Source organism: Microplitis demolitor, chromosome 9 (assembly GCF_026212275.2).
Source record: "Microplitis demolitor isolate Queensland-Clemson2020A chromosome 9, iyMicDemo2.1a, whole genome shotgun sequence".
NCBI lineage: Eukaryota > Metazoa > Arthropoda > Insecta > Hymenoptera > Braconidae > Microplitis > Microplitis demolitor.
The window spans coordinates 7,876,631-7,899,406 of NC_068553.1; the positions used below are offsets into that span (position 1 = coordinate 7,876,631).

Here is a 22,776-nt window from a genome sequence, read left to right on the forward strand (position 1 = left end):
TAATTATAACTGGTCTTGTCATCGTAATAGCGATTACAATTATGATCTCATACTAATTAAATTTTCAATTCTTTATTTATGTGAAAGTTAGTTTGGTACATTACTTATTTAATGTTATGTCAAATCAACTATCTGAAGTTCTCTATCGAAAATAATCGTTGTCTTTTTACCCTCACTCTTAGAAAATGAGCCTAATTTCATATCATGACTATATTCTAACATGTATCACAAGATATATCTATGAAACCTTTTATATAGATTTATAGATAGAATGGCCTTTTTTAATTTAGGTTATTATTTTCAAAACATGCTTTGAACATACATCTTCAAAATTAAATATACACGTTCATAATATTTATTAATAAGCAATTTCACTTCATTACTGACGAATTGTAATTCAAGTTGTACTATGATTGATGTAGTTGATTGAATTTTAAACTCAATCCATAACAATAAAAGTTATCCGTAATAACATTTTTTCAAAGATTTTATTTTTAGAATAACTAAAAACATACTTAACAGATGAAGTTCGATTCTTCACAGAATCTATTATGAATTGACCAGCCACTTCGAATGCCGCATTAAAAATCTAAATCGTTCAAAAGTTATAGAATATTTACATGTCCATATAAACATATATCCATTTAGGCATCATGTTGAAAATAATAGCTTCCTAGGATCGTAAAATGTCGAGATCTGTTCAAAACACATTTTTTGATCATCGGACCGAAACCAATAACTTTTCTTTCTTTGGAAAATTGACAATTTTCTGAGCGGGAAGTGAAAAAAAAATAATTCACTTAACTTTAATTGAGTCGTTGAATTGATACTATTATGTAACATAACAAATACATAAGTTTTGAGGATAATAAATTCATCGAACATCAACGAGATAGATTGGTCTTATGGATAGTGAAGAGGCTTCATACCGTAGTAGTCGAGGGTTCGAGCCTCAGCACGTGGAGACCTTTTGGTCTTTTCAATGTCCACTCATTATAAAATAATGCTGACATAATGAACATTATCAGCGTCTTTTTTTAAACATTATTTTAATGGTTTTTTTTTTTTTGTATATTAATTTCATTTATAATAATATACATAATTCTACATAATATTATTTAATTCTATACAGTTATATATAAATAATAACAATTATATATAAATAATAAAAATCTTGTTCAAAGCTTTTCCTACCTATGTGTCTTGCTCCAGATACTTCTGGCTAAATTTCAATTGCAAGTCTAATGCAAGCCTTACACAAGAAATTCGTGTCAGATTATAACTCAACTCTGGAGGAAGACTATAGTTGAAAATAGTTGCGTATAGATTGCTGAAGATCTGCTCAAGAGTCAAAATTGACCTTGAACCTTGAGCAGATATTGAGCAAGCCATACGTAAGTACCTGTCGTAAGTTACTGGAGCAAGGAATGCGCCAGAAACTTTTAAGCTGCATCGTATCTAAGATATCTACAATATTATTGTGTGCAATGCCTTGAGCAAGTCATGCACAAGTCTTGATGACGATTTCTTGCTACATGATCTTGCGCAAGACCCATGCGTGGAAAAAGATACTAGTGACTAGGGGTTTTGCTCGAGGCACTGGCACCAGAATCTCGCTCAAGCATGTGTTACTTAGGTTTAACTAAAATATGAAAGTAAATAAATGTAAAACTACATTGGTCTCATTCGTCATCATTTCCTCTCAATAATAGTGTCCTCTTAGATCAATTAATTATACTATATGAGAAAATAATGGGTAAGATAAAATGCCTTGATGAAAAATTGAAAAGTAAGAATATAGTATACTTATAATTATTTCTATTCGCCGGATGCAATTTATTCATGATTTGAATCATTTCTTTCACAATTATTTTAAGAGTATAATTCTGCATCATTTTTTACATTATGAAATTCTGAAGAAAAATATCGATGAAAACAATGTTTGTAAAGAAATTTAATTGGAAATATATGTTTCAATAATTACATTTAACTTAATAACACAGCTACAACTACGAACAAAAATATGAAAATTTTAAAACTTATGTTTTGTTTGAACCAATTTTACAATTTACAGTGTAATGAAATAAAAGTGGCAGATTCTACTACAATCGCTGGTATGGTTTACGATCGGTAAAAAAGTTTTTAAGCACTAAAACTTGTCCGACAGTAGTTATCAGAATCGCACCTGTTTCCATAATTGACCACCAAAGAACTCTTTCATTCAAATCTTCTGCTCGTTTGCGTCCTTGCGCTTCTCGTAATCTATGAGAAGTTTGATAGTCCACAATGCGAACTAAATTCTTATGTATTTCTTGACCCGAAGACTCCATCTGAAATTCCAACAAGTTCAATGTAAAAAAAAAATGTTAGTAGGGCAAAAATACGCGTTTTGAACAGTCCACCATTTGTGATGTCTCTGCATACGGTATGAATCATCTTATCAAAATAATTTGTGTCCAAAACTAGTAGTTTTATCCTAATTATTCTTAAACTAGCTGCGAATACCCGCTCCACTGGGTTATTTTTTGGTGGTGTATTTATTTATGTGATACATTTTCTGGACTGCTCTGAAAATTTCGAAAATGATCTGATAAATTCTAAAATTACCGAATGTCAAACATCACTTCAAATTAATTTCGATCGTTCTACAATAATTTTTGATCGGATTGATCCAATTATTTTCGTGTGATTTATAACTTTAAAATATGTTTTCTAGTTTTTATAATATCTTCAAAATTTTTAGGACAATCCAGAGTATCCTAGACCGATGGAATAATATTTAAGTAATTTAATGTATTAACATGTAAATTGGAATTTTCCAGAATATTATCTGATTTCCAGAACATTGCAAAACATTGTAAACTGATTAGAATCATTTTTATGAGATTTGAATCAACCAAGTATAATTTGAAGCTTTCCGAATGATTCTCCAAACATTCGGATTAATCTAGAACACTCTAGACTCATTAGAATTAATGTCAAGTGATTGATATCAACTAAGTTTAATTTGGAGCATTCCAGATGTATCTTGAAATTTTTGGAACCTAAAACATTCTAGATTAAGTAGAATGTATTTCTAGTGATTTAATTCAACTAAGTTCGCTTTTGAACATTCCAGATGTACCTTGAAATTTTTAGAATAATACAGAACGTTCTAGATTAATTATAATTATTTTTAAGTAATTCAAATCAGCCTAGTTCATTTTGGAGCACTCCAGATGCGTCTAGAAATTTTTGGAACAATCGAGAACGTTCTAAATTAATTGGAATTAATTTTAAGTAATTTAGAAATTTAATTTCTATTTTAGAACTAAGATTTCAAGATTATTCCCGAAATGTTTACATCATTCTTGAAATTTCCAGAACATTTTTAACTAGTCATAGACAAATCTCCAAAGTTCACCTTCTTTCAACCCCCATATCTTTTACACCCTTATAGTTATCAACTTGTAACCACCCCCTTGCACCATGAGAGACTCGTGATTACTACCACATGCAAACACTATTCGTTTGCGATGTTTAGTTTCGGCTGCAAATCGTACTATAGGCACAAACACTTCCTCTTTTATAATATATATAAGATAAGGTTTTTTAAACAAACCTGAGTCATTGCTGTAACATGCTCTTCCAACCCGGGAACAGCAAATTCATCTCCGACTTGAAAATCCATATAGACTAATTTATGCGAAAATGTCGAAAATTCATTACTGAAACAAGCTTTGTATTCTCCTGTCATTTGAGCATTAAATGTGTGAGAATCAAACTGTGTTTTAACTTGACGATAAATGATTTCTTTATTTGGGGCTTCTAAAATAACATCAATATCATATTGGCCACCAGTCACTACCTAGAAAATTAGATAATAAATATTTGACTTGGTAACTGAACATTGGTAGGGTAAATGCTCCAGTAGTTGACCGCTTTTGTATAAAAGTCCTAAAATTGTCATCAATGCAAAAATATTCACATAAATACCAATTCAATCACCAGTTAGACACTGGTACAATCAAAACACCATTGTACCATAAATAAATGATTTCGGTCATCTATTGGAACCTGCGATTTTTTACAACACTAATAGTTGACCGCCTGATTGTATACGTTTTTAACCTATACAAGATAAAAGTATCATTTAGGTGTGTTCACGTGATCAATAAAGTTTAACATGAATGTTTTTTATTTAAAATAATATGTAGTTATTAAATGTCACAGTAATAAAATAATATTTGTATTTGTACTTTGTATTATTTGTGTTTCAAATAAGGTGACTGCTAAGTTAAGTTTATATTTGGAGTAAATAGGTATTATTTTATGACATTGAAAATTGCAGACAAATATAAAATAGTTAATGGTTTATTTTTAACAATAAGTATTATTATTTTTAATGAAAATTGGATTCATGTACATCCACAAAATCATAAAAACTATAAATACAAATATACTAAATATTTTTATCACAATATTTAATTTATTTAAAATCCAAAAATTTTCTAGATGTCTGACTACATTCCAAGTCAATATTTTTATTGGTTAATAATTGAATCTTATCAATAAGACCTTATCAAAAACTGATGTACAATTTTTGCAAACTATAAAGAATTCATATAAACAATTTTATATTTAAATTAGAAATGCTAGTTCGTAAAATGTTTTACTATTGTCACTAATGAAAAAGTTAAATGTACTAATCTGATACGTATTTAATATTATTGATTTTGTTATAAACTAAACGAATTTTATTAACTGATAATATAAATTTAACTTAAAAGATTAACTAAATACAAAAAAGTTATAGATTAAACACAAAGAAAAATTCATTTAAGTTGGAAAAATAATCGATGTTTTGTGATCGGTCAACTACTGGAACATTCCGGTCAATTACTGGTTCAAACCGGTCACCTGCATTTCAAAGTGATTTTTTATGTTATTTCGATAATATGAATAAATAACATCACATTTCTAAAACTTAACTATTTAAAGATGGTATAAACTTTTCATTACCCTCTCTCACTTCATAGTCATTGATATACGATAAATTGAAAGGCTAAAAACCCTTAACAGGTCAACCACTGGTACATTTACCCTACATGATTTTATTTAAGTAATCGACAATATTAAACGATAAATTTCAAAATTGATTGATTTAACCATTTAATATAAAATTTGAAAATACACCCTGATTAAGAATAATTGAAATAATTCAACCAGTTTGGAATGATTTAAAACAATTTGAATCGACTGATATATAGATATACACTAAGCATGGATTAAATAATTTTTCTTAATCAGGGCAAGATAAATTTACCTACTTGAAATTCAAGAGTAGCTGAAGTGTTTTTTTCTATCTCTTGATAGAAACATTCTTTGGCATTATCTGGCAATTCAAAAGTTAATTCTACACTGCCCACAAATAAAACTAACGAAAATAATAAAATTATTGAAATCAACTTTGGTAGAAAATTCATTATTGTATAATGTTACGGAAATATTTTACAGATAATACATTTGAAAATCATATAAATTATCAAAATTCTACTTGTTCAATAACAAAATGAATTTAACTACACCTATAAAAATCGTCACTGAAGTGTCAACGTTTGCATTAAGTTATCAGCTACAAGGTTTTCAACGTGGCCGGATGTCACAATACTTACACTCGATTTACATGAAACTGCAAATCGTTAACTTTAATTTTATGATTCAACGGAATCAATAGCTTGCCAGAAACTTGTCGTTAAGTTAGCTGAAAATGTTTTACTGCAGCCCTAAATACGGAAGCCTGGTTGGCTCACCGTCAACATATGAAAAAGTGGCGCTTCTCTTGCCCTAAGCCTCTCCTAAGAGCCACTTTAGCTTGAAATTGACTGTAATTTGACATTGAAATTGCCTGAAATTTTCTGCCCGAATTCGCTGTCAATTTGACAGTAAAAGTTAAAAAGAAAAATTTGTGGTTAATTTTTTTTCAATTTAGAGGTAACAGGTAGCTTTTTACGAAAAAAAAAAAGTCGGTAATGTTCATTCTTACCATTTCAGAAGGTAAGCAAATTTATACATAAAATTGTCTACAATTTGACAGTAAAAAAATACTTAACAATTTTTCAAATCAAATTAACAACGAATTGACATAAAATTTGCCTGAAAATTAAAGACAACTTTCTTCTAGTCAACTTTTGAAGTGAATGTGCATTCTAATTTGGGTAGTAAATTTACGTCAAATTGTATAGCAAGTTATACATAAATTGTCGTTAAAAACGGAAAAGTCCGAAGTTGACGGACATTTGACGAAAAATTCAAGGTAACTTTTGCTAAAGCAAACTGTGCTATTAGGTAAGCAAGATAATGACAGCGATCACAGCGCCCATGACGAATACCGTCTCAATGAGAACAAATTTTTTAACCGGCTTTTTAATATAAACATTTGAGGATTTGATTTATAATATTTTTGATGATTGTGCAAAAAGATTCATATTGTTTAATCATCAAGTCGATTCACATTAATTAATATTATAACTATGGTACGTACCGTGTTATTCAATATGCATAAATTTAAAATCAAATGTGGGTTATAAACGTTTTTCATTCAATGTTTTTAGATTAAATAATGTAAATTAATGGATTGTGTATTTTGTATTATTGCAGTATTCTTTAATACATAAAACTGAAAATGCTCATGAAGATAGTATTTGGACTTGTGCTTGGGGTCGACCAAAGAAGAAAAAAGATGCCCGCACGGACGAAGATTCACGGTAACATTTTATTCATTTTCCTTGAGTATAATTTCATTATTGATAATAGATAGCTTAAATTTTAGATGTAATTGTCTACTTCAGCATGTAGTTATTGCTAAATAGACACCTTAGATTATCCATGCTCACCACTCAGAAATAACTTTCTATGAACTGTACTCAAATCATGCAAGTGGTCACAGTCATCACATGTATCTTATAAATTACTTAATCATTTATTTTTAAACTCATTTTCACACCTAAATGATATCTTTTAAAATTGCGCGATATCATTTTATTTTTAATTTTATATATTAGTAAATAAACTAATTTTTTTCTCTAACAATCTTTATTTTTGTTATTTTTATGGAAATACTAGGGTGTTTAAAAAAAAAAAAAAAACTTTTTTCTTTTATGGTGTCGAAAATTTAAAAGTATAGCTAAAAATAAAAATTTTGATACCAATCCGAGCTCTTAATAATGATATTAACGTTTGCCTCAATCCATTTTTTCATTTTCCATTTAAATCACACGGGAAAAAAAATTTGTTTTTTTTAGAATTTTCTAGCTCACAAACTAATCAACGCATTTTTATGCATAAAAAAACTTTGCCTAGATTTTCTTTGACAAAAGAAAATTTAAAAAAAATAAACGTTAGATTGCTAGATTGTAGTTTATCGCATCGAAGCTCGAGGTTTGTATTGCGTTTAGAATTTTTGCTGAAAAGAAAAGCTTGGACATTAATAACTAGAAACCCATCGTACGTAATATTACTTGCGCATTCGTTTTTACCGAAGTTACAAAATGCTCACGTACTAATAACCGAAGCTAGAAAAAACATAAGAGACAAAATATACAATTTACAAAATACATACCGTCACTTCTGCATTTTGTAACTTTGGTAAAAAAGGATGCGCAAACCTTTTATCAGAAAAGTCTGAGTTACTTTCAAACAAGCTTATAATCATTTGCAAATCGAATTTTTAATTTTCTGCTGAAAAATTGAAAATTAAAAAAAAATGAGATCGTTGTTTTCAGTGTGATTTTCGAAAACCTAATTTTCATCAGAAGTCAACTGAGGTCCTGTGAAGATATTGTGATCATTTTTAGCATTATAATAGAGCGTGTCTGTGTGTGAATGTATGCTTCACATTTTGTCGTTCCATAACTTTTTGTGGTACATCGAAATAGGCTCAAGGACTTTACCCTAACGAATCCAATTTACTGAAGTGTATGCAAAATTATAATAACCCATCCTAAATTATAGTATATACTAATGTAACTTAAACTTGCCGTATTACCGTAGATCTATCACAAATTATATTGAATTGGATCTGCCAGGGATATTTTATTTATTATTTATTTTTTTTTTGTTTTACAATACTAAATAATAAGTTTACCACGACGTTTCGATAAGTAGTGTATATTGATACGTATTTCATTGAAAAATTTTTTAATTCACCGTAAATTACAAAACTATTAGGGATTTCATAATCATTGATAATTTTTCAGAGATTCAATTCAGTCGACTGCTGAAGAAACAACAGAATATGTTGTCACTGGTTCAGTTGATGATTTAGTAAAGGTTTGGGAACAAAAAGATGGTAGTTTGAAATTGAAACATAAATTATCCGGCCATTCACTTGGAGTTGTATCAGTTGCAATAAGTTCCGATGGCACAAGTTAGTATTTGTATAATTTTGCATTAAAAAACAATTTGATAACAATAAATAAACATTACAATATCAAATCATCAGAGTGTGCATCAAGTTCCCTAGATTCAAGTTTAAGATTGTGGGATTTAGAATCAGGTGATAAAATTTCTAGTATTGAAGTTGGCCCGGTTGATATTTGGACTGTTGTATTTTCACCTGACGATAAGTTTATAGTATCAGGAAGTCATGCTGGTAAAATTCACATGTATGGAACAGAGAGTGGTAAACAAGAACAATCATTAGATACAAGAGGAGGGAAATTCACTTTAAGTGTAGCCTATGTGAGTTGATGACCATTTATCTACTTAATATTTTATCAACACTATAGGCCAGTTTTTTAATCCGAGATTATTTAAATCCGGGATCAAATTATTGTTACTTGTGTATCTATATATTAATAATATACATACTAGTAATAATGATTCAGTCCCGGATTACAAAAAATCTCGGATCGAATAACTGGCCTTATATCTCTGTAAGTTATAATCTGGTGTAGTATATAACTCAAAAATTATTACTATAAGATAGAAATATTACTAATAAGATAGAAATTTGATTCTAGAGTCCTGATGGAAAATATATCGCTAGTGGTGCCATTGATGGAATAATCAATATTTTTGATGTTGCATATGGAAAAGTTTTAAGAACTTTAGAAGGTAAAATATATAGAACTACAATTTTTTCCATTATTTATACACTTATGAAAACTACATTGGTTTTTCTGATGTAATATTTAGGTCATGCAATGCCTATTCGATCGCTCTGTTTTTCTCCGGATTCACAATTACTCTTAACAGCATCTGATGATGGACATATGAAACTTTACGATGTGTAAGTAATATTTTTTTTATTTATAAGTATTATTGTAATAAATATTTGAAACATGTGGTCTGTTGAGCAGAAAAGATGCAAATGTAGCAGGAACCTTATCAGGACATGCATCTTGGGTTCTTGGTGTAGCTTTTGGTTCTGATGGTCAAAAATTTGCTTCAAGTAGTTCTGATCATACAGTTAAAATTTGGGAATTGGCGCAACGTCAATGTTTACATACATTTAATGAACATAGTGATCAAGTGAGTATAAATTTTTTTGCTTATTTTAAAAATGAATTAATTTCGACATTTATTACTTTTCAGGTTTGGGCCGTAAAATATCATCCTGAAAAAAATAACCTTGTTGTTTCCGTCTCAGAAGACAAATCAATTAATTTGTATGAATATCCTCAGTGATAAAAAATAATGATTATAATAACTAAAACTATAAAAATGACATTAAAAATTAATTTTTATATTCAACTCGATGTAATAATTTTTCAACCTTTTTATCCCTTATTTTTTTTTTTAACTATGAATCTAAAATTATCGCTAGTATCAACTAATTACGCTGCTTGTAAAAATGGTTGGTGAGAATTTATTCTTTAAAAGTTACAAACATACAATTAACTAAAACGCTATAATCATTTACACTACAGAATCATAATTTCATCTTTAAGAAAAAAAATTCAAAAATTTATTAGGTAATTTACATAAAAATAGCTTATAAATCCAAAAAAATAAGATTGTTATATAAATAAGAAAGATAAATTCCAACGAAATCATTGTTAAGAATAATAAAGTATAAACATTGCATACATTTCAGTATACAGAAATAATAGTACTAAAAATAAATATTTAAAAAAAATTCAGGTACAAAATAAATTTAAAAAATTATTGAACTGGGTTAATTATTTCTTGATTACCTGAGTTACATAAATATTAAATTTAATGTTAGCATAAATGTATTGTTAAAAATTATAAACTGATAGCTGCAGAGTAAATTAGAATTTTCTTCTCAATATTTTATGGTAATTTGTTTGTATCATCTGTATAGACTCAAAATAGATTATTCTGATTAAATTTAATAGTAGACTAGAAATAAAGAATTACTTTTTTTTTTTATTCTATGTTTATCTACCAAGCAGTTCTGAAAACGTGTCTAATATTTAGCTAAATTCATATTTATAAATGTATTCATAATATTGTATTTAATTGGCGACACTATTCTTCGATAACTTTTCTTGCATCAGTCTTAAAAAAGTAATAAAAATTAATGATAATTTGCTGATAGTTTTTTTTTTTATAACAAATAGAGCAGACTAAATATTTAACCAGTTTTTAATATGCATCAGAAGTATGCATATTAGACACATATCACATATAAAATGATTTAAATTGATTTTTCGTATTTTCATTATCCAAGATAATTATTTACATTGAAAAATAATAAATATAACATCAACATTTTATCTTATCCTCAATTCAAAGGAGAATTATTAAATCTTTTGTAAAAACATATATAAATTATAAAAAAATATGTTCAGGTTTACTTAATTAATTATTTTATAATAAAAATAATAATTTAATTTTTAAAACAAAATATTATAAAAAAACTTATTTTAGGCAAAAAAATATTACGACTAGTTCAATATAAAATGAAATAATAAAATTCACTTCATTCAAAAGCTAAAGATTTACTTTACACAATCGTAATTCACGTTCAGGTGGTGACAACACAAGTTGAATCTATGTGTTCACTATTTTCATTTGTTATGTTTGACAATGTTTCTTGATTTGAAGTGCAGTTAAGAGGTAATACGACTGCAGAAGATGGTATAGCGGTTGTTTGCTCAGTGCAAATCGTATTTTGACTTTCTATGGAATCAACTGTTATAAAAGATCCAAGTCGAGATAATCGTTTTGTTGGGTCATTGCCTGATAAATTATTTATTTCTTGTTTTCTTAGAACAGTAGTTGAAATCATTTTTTCATTAGGTTTTGAATCTGTAAATTTGAGTGGTATTTTACTAGACACTTCGGACGTGGCACTTATACTACTTAAATCAAGAGAATTACGATAAATTGGCTTATATGGTGTACCACTAGTGTGTATAGACGGTTTCCTTATTTTACCTTTGGAAATATCAGCCTCTTTTGGCACTCCTTCAAACGTTGAGCTCCGAAATAATCGTTGCGACGATAAGTGATTAATAATTTTTTCTGTATCAGTTGAATTTGACGCTGCATTAATCCACTGACGTGTGTCAGGTTTTTGCGACTGCTGTTTATTTTTATTTTTTTCTACTTTCTTCCATAAACTTGTAATTTTACTTGCTGCTTCTCTAGCTAATTTTTTGTCCGCCTTTTCTGCCGAGTTTTGAACGGCAATACTTGTATTATGATGCAATCGTTGCTCAATGTTTATTGGTTTTTTAATATTTGGTATATGTGCATTAGTATTTTCCAATGGGTTTTTACAAAGTTCCATTCCTGAATACCGTTTATTTATGACAGTTGTTGAAAGTTTTGAACTTACTATTTTTTCTGCATTTACACACTGAGCTTGTTTAGTTTGTTGACATGTTTGAGTATTTTTTACAGAAATTTTTAAATGCCGAGTAGGTTTTGCTATTTTTGATTTAGAAGGAGATGCAATAACTACTGTAGGCGCATTTTCTATCTCTGGTTCATCTTTAGTAAATGTACTCTGTCTTTCAAGAGGTTTTGGCACTTCATCTTGGTCTTTACGACCATTTAATACAGATTCAGGTGGATTACTATGACGCTTGATTGATTTAGAAGTAATAACAGTAAGTTTTCTTTGCGGTATTGAACTTCTTTTGGACAATGTAATATTTTTTGTTGATGGTATTTTCTGAGAAGTACCCAATTTTAATTGATCATTACTATCTGAGTTATATGTATTTTGTCGAAGTGTTGCAGCCCTAGTATTTCGAACGATCGGAGATGTATTGCTACGACCTATGGGGATTCCACTGATATTAATCTGTTTTATCGGAGACGACTGTGGCGTAGTTTTTCTAGTATTTGGATTTGAATATAATGCTTTTCTTCTTCCTCTAATCCCTTTTGGACTAACTGGTTCGGATTTTCCTGTATCTAAATCCCCACGGGTATCTCTATTAGAAGGTTTAACAATACGTGGCTTTCTCGGTAGTTCATCTGTTGGTGAAAATTCATTTTCGTTATTATCGGATTCACTTAGATCTAAATTATTGACTTTTTGGTCACGTTCTTCTTTTAAATCATCTTCCACATCAGAATCATTTTTTTTTAATGGTAAAATTTTCTGATAGTATTCTTGTGAGTTAGTCAATAATTTTTTAGTCACACTTGTATTGCTCATACCGTTAGTTACATTATCTTGAAAATTTATTTCAATTTCAGAGTCAGTGTTAGCTAAATTCGCCTCACAAATTGGCAGAGTTTGATCAACTTTATTTATTTTTTTCAAAGAATGAAAAATGTTTGCATTTTTTTCCAATATAACTTGCGTATCATTCGTTGAAATATGATTATCTGATGTTTTTCTTTGATATTTTTTATCAATTAATTGATTTTTTTTTAATTTTTTTGATCCATCTGCATATTGAAACGTTGGAATAGCAGAGGTTGGAGATGAAAAGGGATTATCGAGAACTTGAGTTTGAAATCTTGTCGGATTTTCCTGTCGACGTTGTTTAGGAGTAAGCCTAGACAGCTGTGAAACTCTACCAGAACTACTAGTATGCAAATCTGATTGTTCTTTATGATAATCTTTTTTTATTAACTCTGTAGCTATTGTATATGTCTTATATCTTTCTTTGGCTAATTGTCTTTTTTGCTTTGGTGTCAAGTTATTTTTCTTGACTTGTCTTTTCGGTGTTGACTCAGTACTGCTACAGCTATATTCAGTTGGAATTGGAGTGGCAGCTTCATCAGTATCATTTTCATCCATATCTTCACATTTATTGACTAAAAGCAAATGTAATTCATTTGGATTTAATTCATATTCAATACAGAGAGTATCACTACACATAGTATCTGTATTTGCGTCCAAAGTAGTATCATCAATATTGTTAATTTCATTCAATAGAGATGGTGGATTTATATTGTCGAGAAATTCACTAAGACTATTATTTGCATTATTTCCAGCATGCTTTGTCCCTGAAATTAATTGATTACAAGTCGTCATTTTTGAATTATTTACTATCAAATTGTTCGAGTCTTGATCTTTTGAGTCAGCTATTTCAGATATGATACTTGCAACACTTATAATACTATTCTCCATATCTCCATTATCTAAGAGCTCGTCCATTATTGAAGGTGGTTTAACATTTTCCAATTGTGAAACATTTACAATATTGCTATCATTTAAGAGACTCTCCAAACTTCCCAAATGATTATAATCCTGAGCCAGGGCTCGTTTAGCAACTACTCCAACAGGAAGAGATATTTTTTTGTTCTGTAGATCTGATATTCGAGGCTTTAAAAACGTGAGTGGAAGCGACATTGAATTACATTCGTCTTGATTAGAACGATTTATAACATTTTCTGGCACTACAAAACTAGTAGTTAAAGAAACTAAGCTATTCATTACAGATGGAGGTTTAATATCATCAAGACCATATGATGCTTGCCCTCTAGCATTAAACTCGTTACTCACTACTTCGGCTAACTTGAAAGCTTCCAGTTCAATTATCCGTGATGTTGTCATACTTGATTGCTCAATTTCTGCATCTTCAGAAAATGTCTGAAGTAAAGTAGTACAGTCTTCTTGAACAAAGTCACTATTGCTTGATGCAACGAGTGGAATACTTATGCTTATAGACGGAAATGATAAATCATTAGGGGAATCTTCATTCCATAGATCACTTTGAATACTTTGCTTCATAATGAATGAATCTTTTTCTCGCATTGCTTCTGTTTGTTGAACAAGAGTTGCAGTCAGACGATCCAAAGATGCAATCATTGCATCTGGATCACGTTGTCTTCGATATTCTTCTTGTTCCTGATGTTTAAATAAGTTTTCAGTATTAATTTCGTCTTTGGAATGTTTACTAGATTTATAATTTTCTTTACTATTGGCTTCGTGCAAAATTGATGATCTGTCATCCAATGTATTGACAGTGATCAGAGCAGAAGCTAATTCATTAGTAGCAAAATTCGTTTCATCACATGAAACTAGCTCATTGATTGTTGTTTTAATTTTAGTGCATAGCTCTGTTGATCTCTGCTCAGGCCTTTTAATAGAATCACAAGACTGCATGTGATCGGAACTCATACTATAAAAAGGAGTTGATTGATTTAATTTTTTTTCTAAAACGTAAATTGTTTTATGCTGTTCAATGTTTCTACTATTTTCGTCTGAAGAGGTAAATATATTTGATGTTTCTTTAGATACATCCGTATTAGACAAACTGATTTTATTGTAATTAGTTTTATCTGATTGCAATGGCTTTTCATTAGTATTAGTAGCTTCAATAGTTTCAACTTGATCTAATGCAGAAGTCGTTTGATAACGAATTAAAGTACTATCGCACTGTAGCGTTTTCTCCAAACTATTTCTTCGGACTGATTGTATATGTCTATTATTTTGCATACCAATATGAATACAAGCTGCTAGTAAATCATCATCGTCATCATCATCCCCATCACTTGCAATAGAGCCGGTTAAGCTTTCTGATTCTGTAATGACATTTTGTTTCTTTGTTGCTTTTAATTCACGTTCTTTCAACTGTATATCATTGATTATTTTCGATTCATTGTCAATTTTAGAATTGTAATTTTGTGTAACAATATTGGTCATATTTGACGATTGTTCAGCTCTACTTATTTCTTGAGTATGATTATATGAATAATTTTGGTTTGAAACTTCATGTGATTTTTTATCATTATCAGAATGTGATTTATTAAAACTTTCACAGGAAGATATAATATTACCTTCTGTCAAAAGAGTATTACTGCCCTCGGCTTTGTTAACTGACGCTTGAAACAAGTATTGAACTTGATTATCAACATTTTTAGTTTTACTTAACAAAAGCTTATCCGGCAATAATTTTATTCGGCTATCATATTGTAAATCCGACTGAGATGCCGTTCGAGATGAACTCAACGATGCTCCATGAGGGGTACCTTCGGTATAGTAGGTTTTTACAGTGTCTTCAATGTCCTGTTCATTTCCTGTAAAAAATTCTGCGGTTGATTTTTCATCATCAGAATTACGTTCAGCATATCGTAAGCTATAATTTGTAGGTTCATCTAAATCAGTTTCTGCGTAATCACCAAAAGGATCTCTTCCATTTGACACAGGTGAGATAGATGGTTTAATACAATTTCCAGATGTATTGAAATTTGCAGGAATTATTGGAGCAGTCACTGTCGGATTTTTATAGTTGATTTGTGAACAAGATTCCGAAGCTTCTAGCTTTTTAGGAAAATTATAATCATCAGAAGTTTTACTAGTTGTTGATTTTACAGAATCAGTTGGTGACACTTTGTTTTCAATTGTTGATTGTAAAAGAGAAAATGTGGATTCATGACTTGCTGCCGTAGCCCATGATATAGTGGAGGTTATTGTTTTTAAATTATCATGATCAATACCAGCTTCAGAAACTCCAAGTCTTTCGGTAATTGGATTTTTATAGCATAGAGTATATTTTTTTTCTAATTGAGTTGTTTTATTATGAAGCTCGATGGTATCTGGAGAGTTCGAATTGATTGTAGAATGTAAAGATGATGACTGATGTTTCTGTTGTAAATCAGATAATGCGAATCCATTAGATACATGTCTGTGAACTTTTTCAAAAACAGTATCTGAGTGCGTACTTGTAATTGAACGCACAGATTCTCTACTTTCGCTACGTGACACTTGGTTATAATTTTTTGAAGCTTCAGGCTGATTGTTGTGATAAGTCCTTGTTAGAAAGGTAACGTCAATAAAATTAGGTTCAAGTTTGAAAGAAAATTTTTCATCTTTATTCGTAGGTGAACTACTAGGTTCAATATTATCGCACGTTTCTGAAAGGCTTTGATCAATTTCTTGTTCTAATGCTCGTTGTCTTCTTGCAACAAGTGAAGGAAGAGAAGGTAAGCCGAGACCTCTTGCAGTAGAATCAAAGTGTACAAGATTACTACCACATGGTCTAGCACTAAGAAGATTTTTTAGAGCAGCAGATGAACCCATTGATATCATTTTGTGCTTAGAGTGAACAAGGCTTCGTAGCATTGGTACAGCTCCAAGATCCCATAAAAGTCTTTGATCATATGGGCATCTTGCTGAAAGGTTCCAAAGCGCTCCACAGGCATTACTTACCACCGTCAAACTAGGTGATCGTAATTGTCGCAAAAGAACTTGCAAACAACCTCGCTCTCTTATGATAGCTCGATAATCTTCTCGAACAGCAATATGGCTCGATACATTGCGCAAAATACCACCAGCATTTTCGACAATTGATAATGTCTTCGATGGTGCTTTATAACTTAGCATATCTACTAGAAACGCTAAAGCACCTTCTACAGCACAAATATCTACTTTATTTGTGCTACAATGAGCGGATAAATTCCATAAAGCTGAAAGAATTGATTTTAGAGTTGATTCTTTTCTTCCTTCCATTGAAGCTTTCATGAGTCCAGTTACTGCGCCTACTTCTCTGAGTATCTGTTTACTACTGCTGTCCGCACGCCATGATAAATTCCGTAGAACGCTAGCAGTTACTTGGCGTAAATCATCACTTAAACTACGAAGTTGAGATACCAATGCTTTCATAAATTCTCTGAAAGAACATAAAAGTGCTTTGTTGTTGCCATCGCCGAATGTCAAATTTGTCAGAGCCATTCCTGCATATCTACGAAGAGTAATACAACTTTGATCATCCGAATCACTTCCGTGTGCAGCATGATCCATTTCAATGAGTTCTGCAACTGCGTGTAATCCACCAAGTTGACACATAGCATGTCGGTGAGCTTCATCAAAAGAAAGTTTCATTAACGCTGCTATTGTCGGGCCTGGATGTCTTTCAAGGTCATCTGGAGGTCTCTCTGTTTCTAAACAAGATCTTAACATTTGACAGTAATCTCTAATTTGTTCAAGAAGCCTTAACACTCGCACTTCACGTCTTCCAATCTTTTCATCACTTCGTGCGAGTATTACATTATGCAATGCTCGAGAAGCTCGTTCACGGATCTCCTGATTCTGTCCAGGTGTATGAATGAGTTGAATTAAAAGTGGTAAACACCCAGATTGTCTCATAACAAGACAACTTTCAATAGAGTTGCTCATGGCTAACAGAGTAGCACTCATATCATTACATCCTTCAGTGCTGCCAAGCATTCCTAAAAGACTATAAACTACATCTACTTTGGCTCCAAGACGATTGTGTCCCTGCATATCTTTCGAGCATCCGCTTCTCGAAGAATTTACTGTACTAGCCATTTCCTAAAGACAATTTAATTATTTAATAAGATAATTTTTAATTGATGAGTGTTTATTTTTACTTGATTACATTGTGATTTCTAGATATACTGTGTTGATCAGAGAAACCTATTTGCTGATTCATCCATGTATTGTGTTTGATAGACCATTCACAAAGTGATGATAATCTGCAAGCATCAGTAGCATTAGCCTTAGTGTCTTCTTCAATGCTTCTTTCCTCATCATAACACTTGCTAGTTCTAGCATGAAGCTGAAATTAGATAATATGTCATTTCTCGACTAATTTTATTTTATGTCTATCTTAAATGTATGATATTTTTAGTTGTAAATGATTGTGATAGTATTTCAATAAGACCCTGATTAAACAAAACGATTTACTCAATGATGAATATATATCTATATAGTATTAAAAGTAAATCGTTTGGAATCATTTTGAATCGTTTTTTTTCAATCAGGGGATTAAATCATTAATTGAATGCGAGCAAGTTATTACAATAAATATTTAAAAATTATTATGTTTATATATATATATATATATATATATATATATATATATATATATATATATATATATATATATATATATATATATATATATATATATATATATATATATATATATATATATACCATAGCGCAAAGAAAGTGTCGTTAGACAAGAAAATCAATATTTATACGAGATTGGTGTGGCAGTACTACAACTACTTACAGAGTGTTGTGCGCAAAAACGCAGAATTAATTTTTTAACGTTTTTTATATATTCATACCATGTACTAAAATTCAAATTTAATGAATACATTTAAAATAAACGAATGAAATAATAAACATCTTTAAATAGAAATATGAATCCATTTATTAAACAATAGTATTTATCTAATTAATTTTTTTTTCTAAATCAGTACAACTTACCTCAGAATTCTGTACCCTGCATTTTAGTTGATTCGCTTTTTTTACTGACTCCATGACATTCTAAGTAATTTCTTTACACAAACTTGATAATTTTCTCACTAAATAGTACAGCTCATTTTTTAGTAATAAAATCAATGACAGGTGATTACGATAAAAAGTAATAAAAGACACAACATACACCGAATAAGACCACACACTTCTACAGCCAACTGAAGCACTGTGAAGCACTGTTGGTTAATATAAAAATTAAGATTTGTGAAGGGGAACAGCTCTTTGGTCAGGGGCGGATCTCTTGCTGTGCCTTAGAAGAATACTTAGGGTCCTGACAGATAAAAGACTTCACTCTGTCTGGTTCAATGCTAGTATGACGTTTACGACTGAATTTACCCAACTTCTCTCAGCGCTGTACCCGCACCCACCTTTTACGCCGACGCGTTGAATACATATTGACTTAATCACACTCATATGATTGCCTTAACAAAATGAACATCAATAATATTTTGATACTAATTATTGATAACATTATAATTTCCAAGAAAATAAATTATGATAATTAATGACTCTGAAGTTAGCAGACAATTAACAATTTTCGATTTTTTTTTCCAACAATTTAAAAAAAAAAAAAACATGTAAGAAATTTTAAAAAATGTAGCAGCAATTTTTTGATATTTTTTTTATTTCAAATTTATCGTTTTTAAAAAAATCCAAAAATTATAAGACGTCGGCTGATTTCAGTATCATGATAATTAAGGCTGTTCTTAGATGGTGCCTCTCATTTTGTTCATTCAATGCTCTTGAACTGTCATAACCGTATTAAAGTATCATTAATTTTAAAAAATTCAAGCAATAGTTAGAAAAAGGACAATTGTCTTTTTTGCTAACTTGCTCTAACTTTTTTTTTCATAATTAATAATATTTCAATACCGTCATGGCAGTTAGATAACCCTGATTGAAAGAAACAATTCGAATCGATTCAAAACAAAATTCAAAAAAAAAATTTTTTATTCGTTTTAAATACTTTTGAATCGACTTAATCGACATCGTTTTTTAAGAGCGAATGAAAATGAATCATTTTGATTCGACGTATACAAAAAGATTTAAAACGATTTAATTTTTAAAATATTTCCAAATACTTTTGAATCTACAAAAAATTTCACGGAAAGACCGAGATTGGAGTGGGTACTTTTTTTTTTTTTTTTTTTTTTTTTAATAATTGAAGTGTTATGTCCTGGGAGGTTACTAGGATCGGAGCTGACGCCACCTCCTGGACAGTGGGCAGTTCGTTGTCACGCGGGACCAAATTTTGAATTTGAAAACAGTGGATAAATTTATTGTTTACTAAGATGATGATTATGATTGTTATTTAATGAAATAATTAAACTATGATTAAGGATAGATGTAATTGATAAAATAACTTTTATCTGAAGACTGAATTTTATTATAAAGTATGGATAAAACTTGATCAGTAATAACAGTTGTATTCGTAAAGAGTTCTCGGAGAGAAGTGAAGTTACATCAGACGGCAGAGAGATCTCGGACCTTCACTCTCCAACTTCTCCCCACTACTCTCATGTTCACACTCATGCTTATATGTATATATTCTTATATATCTATGTTCTTTACTAAATATTATACTTATACATTTATACTTTCTACTAATTCAAATTTGGGATATAAGCTTACACATATACGTTCTTCACTTTATCCATTCTACAACTTCTTATTACTTATTCTATTTATATGTACTTAGATACAATCTTCCAGTTAAATATTCTAGGCTATCAGAGGTGTATTCCTCCATAATTATTCTATATTTAATTATTTAGTACGATTGACATTACTATTTATTGTGAAACATTATTATAATTAATATAATGCTATATTTCTATATTTTCTTTAATTTATTTATTATACGCGTCACTCTTTATTTAATATTAACAGTAATAGTTAAATTCTGGTGAGACATGGTTTTCATTAGTAAGTAACATTTATTAATTATATATTTTCTTTTCTTACTTGTTGATAGAATATGTATTTGTTTATAACCATATTGACGGTTAACTTTAGAACAAGGACCTATTCATGATTTTTATGCGTATGTTTTGTTTAGGTTTTAAGTATCGGATGACAGGAAACGTTCCAAGACCACTCAACCTGTATTTATATTTCTCTGAATACAAAATAAAGGTTTATCTATCTATTTATTTAAACTTTCTTATAATAAAAATATATAATTTAATGAGTATGTGCCACGACGATTTATCATTTAAATTATTGACTCAATATTGTTAAGACGCAATAAGTGTTGTAAGAAATTAATATATAATTTCAAATGGAATTCAAATGCGCGCTTCTTATATATCTCAAGTTTACTAATTAATTAACAGGTGGAGGCACCTGAGGCTGTTGAGGACATAACAGAAGTGAGCCTAGTCACTTTTAATAAGTTACGAGAACGCTCAGGAACACAGTTCCATTGAACCTAAGAATGCCCAGTTCAGATTACACCAAATCAAATCAAATTCATTTTCTTTGTACCGATCTTCAAATGTCGGCATCGGGACGAATCTCAGGTCCGAAAGACCTCACGCTTTATGTGTGAAAAATTCTTTCGGCCTCCACTGGGATTCGAACTCACGACTGGCCAGTGATCAAGTCGAGAGGCCTAAGTCTTACGTCTTAGACCGCTCGGCGATGATCACCGGTTTTGGAGTGGGTACAGTGTCAGATTGTACTGAGCTCTATCTGTTGTGAAAAAAATTTTCACATTAGAGCTGGTACAATCTATATTTGCAGTGACTACAATGTACTCAGTACATTCAAGGGTGAGCAGTACTAACCGAATTTACGAATTTTACTTTTCTAATTACATTTTGAATAATTACGTCACTCGAATGATGAAAACTTTCCGAAAAAGTTTGTCTTATACATTTTTTCGGAAGCTATAAAGATTTCTGTAATAACAATTGATTAATAAATTAAAAGAAAAGTAAAATTCAAAAATTCGTTTAGTACGGCCCAGCCTTAACTCAGACCGGTATTCATAGTCAGCATTTGCAGCTTACCCTAATAGCCACTTTAGCTTAAAATTGACGATAATTTGATATTGAAATTACCTAAAATATACTGCCCGAATTTGCCGACAAATTGACAACAAAAGTTAAATTTGCGGTTAATTTTTCTTCAATTTAAAGGTAACTTTTTACAAAAAAAAAAAAAATTCGATAATGTTCATTCTTACCATTTCAGAAGGTAAGCAAATTTATCCATAAAATTGTCTACAATTTGACGGTAAAAAAATACTTAATAATTTTTCAAGTCAAATTAACAATGAATTGATATAAAATTTGTCTGAAAATTGACGACAACTTTTTTCTAGTCAACTTTTGAAGCGAATTTGCATTCTAATTCGGGCAGTAAATTTACGGGCGGTCCTCGATCAGATAGAAGTATATTGCACAGAAAGGTAATTGCGCAGAATCAATTTACACATGTAAATATTGTACAAAACCTTTAGCACAGATGGAAGACTGCCCATAGCAATTTTTTACACAGATCCCGTTTGCGCAGAATTAATTGTAATTTTACCATCTGTGATACAGATTATACAAACAACTTCACAAAAATGACGTTAGATGGATAAGAATTTTCAAATAATCCATTATAAAGATTTTCAAATCATTACAAACCCTTTATTCAAATTTTTAATTAATTTTTTTATTAAAAATCCAAACCTTTCAATTCAAAATTATAATGTCCTCAATTTTCAATCCCATATGAATTTACAAATTTTTAATTTTTTCATTTTAAATTAAAATTTAATTTTCAATTTTCAATAAAGTTTTTTTTCGTTAATAAATTTGCAACCCTACTCCAAAAACATATGACAATAAAGTCATAAAATTTCTGAAATAATAAAAGAGTTTTTCTGTAGCTAAAAGTGTAAAATTAATTTTTCCTACAATAAATTGAATGGTAACTGTTTATAATGTGTTGTGTATATGAAATTATGCATGACAATCTTTTAATTATTGTAAAACAATTTCTAAATGATAAATATATCTCTATTATTAAATTATAGTACGAATCATAGTGCCCCTTGCGCCCTTCATCCCACTGTGGAAACACTCTGGAATCATAGTCAGAATGTAAACATTCTAAATCCAGTATCCCGGGTC

General features: G+C 30.0%; 3 protein-coding genes across 5 annotated transcripts; 1 reads left to right on the plus strand and 2 right to left on the minus strand.

The window, feature by feature from the left end:
- Positions 1 to 1,934: 1,934 nt before the first annotated feature.
- On the minus strand, positions 1,935 to 5,662 carry LOC103575402 (transmembrane emp24 domain-containing protein 7). The gene is made up of 3 exons (XM_053742073.1): positions 5,306 to 5,662; positions 3,602 to 3,843; positions 1,935 to 2,330 (listed from the first exon to the last, which is right to left on the minus strand). Exons 1-3 carry the CDS (start codon positions 5,463 to 5,465, stop codon positions 2,103 to 2,105), a joined length of 630 nt encoding a protein of 209 aa, XP_053598048.1. The 5' UTR covers positions 5,466 to 5,662; the 3' UTR covers positions 1,935 to 2,102.
- A 677-nt stretch (positions 5,663 to 6,339) lies between these two features.
- Positions 6,340 to 9,735, plus strand: LOC103575403 (SKI8 subunit of superkiller complex protein). Its single transcript, XM_008555172.3, has 8 exons — positions 6,340 to 6,515; positions 6,640 to 6,746; positions 8,238 to 8,407; positions 8,483 to 8,721; positions 9,003 to 9,096; positions 9,178 to 9,271; positions 9,342 to 9,513; positions 9,577 to 9,735. The coding sequence occupies exons 1-8, from the start codon at positions 6,513 to 6,515 to the stop codon at positions 9,667 to 9,669; spliced, it is 972 nt and encodes a 323-aa protein (XP_008553394.1). The 5' UTR covers positions 6,340 to 6,512; the 3' UTR covers positions 9,670 to 9,735.
- Positions 9,736 to 10,083: 348 nt separating this feature from the next.
- Positions 10,084 to 19,065, minus strand: LOC103575404 (uncharacterized). Of its 3 annotated transcripts, XM_053742071.1 has the most exons (4): positions 18,599 to 19,065; positions 17,760 to 17,939; positions 11,389 to 17,692; positions 10,085 to 11,259 (listed from the first exon to the last, which is right to left on the minus strand). In XM_053742071.1, exons 1-4 carry the CDS (start codon positions 18,650 to 18,652, stop codon positions 10,976 to 10,978), a joined length of 6,822 nt encoding a protein of 2,273 aa, XP_053598046.1. In that variant the 5' UTR covers positions 18,653 to 19,065; the 3' UTR covers positions 10,085 to 10,975. The 3 variants fall into 3 exon arrangements, with proteins under 3 accessions (XP_008553396.1, XP_053598046.1, XP_008553395.1); XM_008555173.3 differs by having other exon boundaries at positions 10,085 to 17,692; positions 18,599 to 19,064; XM_008555174.2 differs by lacking the exon at positions 18,599 to 19,065 and having other exon boundaries at positions 10,084 to 17,692; positions 17,752 to 17,822.
- Positions 19,066 to 22,776: the final 3,711 nt, after the last annotated feature.

What these genes read in the sequence shown, in the direction of transcription:
- LOC103575404 (XM_008555173.3), bottom strand. Translation starts at nt 18,652, where the DNA reads ATGGAGTCAGTAAAAAAAGCGAATCAACTAAAATGCAGGGTACAGAAT. An exon ending in GCAGGGTACAGAATTCTGAG is followed by an intron (nt 17,940 to 18,598) that starts GTAAGTTGTACT and finishes ATCTAATTTCAG; the next exon opens with CTTCATGCTAGAACTAGCAA. An exon ending in GTATATCTAGAAATCACAAT is followed by an intron (nt 17,693 to 17,759) that starts GTAATCAAGTAA and finishes AATTGTCTTTAG; the next exon opens with GAAATGGCTAGTACAGTAAA.
- LOC103575402 (XM_053742073.1), bottom strand. Translation starts at nt 5,465, where the DNA reads ATGAATTTTCTACCAAAGTTGATTTCAATAATTTTATTATTTTCGTTA. An exon ending in TACTCTTGAATTTCAAGTAG is followed by an intron (nt 3,844 to 5,305) that starts GTAAATTTATCT and finishes TTTTCTAGGTAG; the next exon opens with TGACTGGTGGCCAATATGAT. An exon ending in ATGTTACAGCAATGACTCAG is followed by an intron (nt 2,331 to 3,601) that starts GTTTGTTTAAAA and finishes TTGGAATTTCAG; the next exon opens with ATGGAGTCTTCGGGTCAAGA.
- LOC103575403 (XM_008555172.3), top strand. An exon ending in CGCACGGACGAAGATTCACG is followed by an intron (nt 6,747 to 8,237) that starts GTAACATTTTAT and finishes ATAATTTTTCAG; the next exon opens with AGATTCAATTCAGTCGACTG. An exon ending in TTAATGAACATAGTGATCAA is followed by an intron (nt 9,514 to 9,576) that starts GTGAGTATAAAT and finishes ATTACTTTTCAG; the next exon opens with GTTTGGGCCGTAAAATATCA.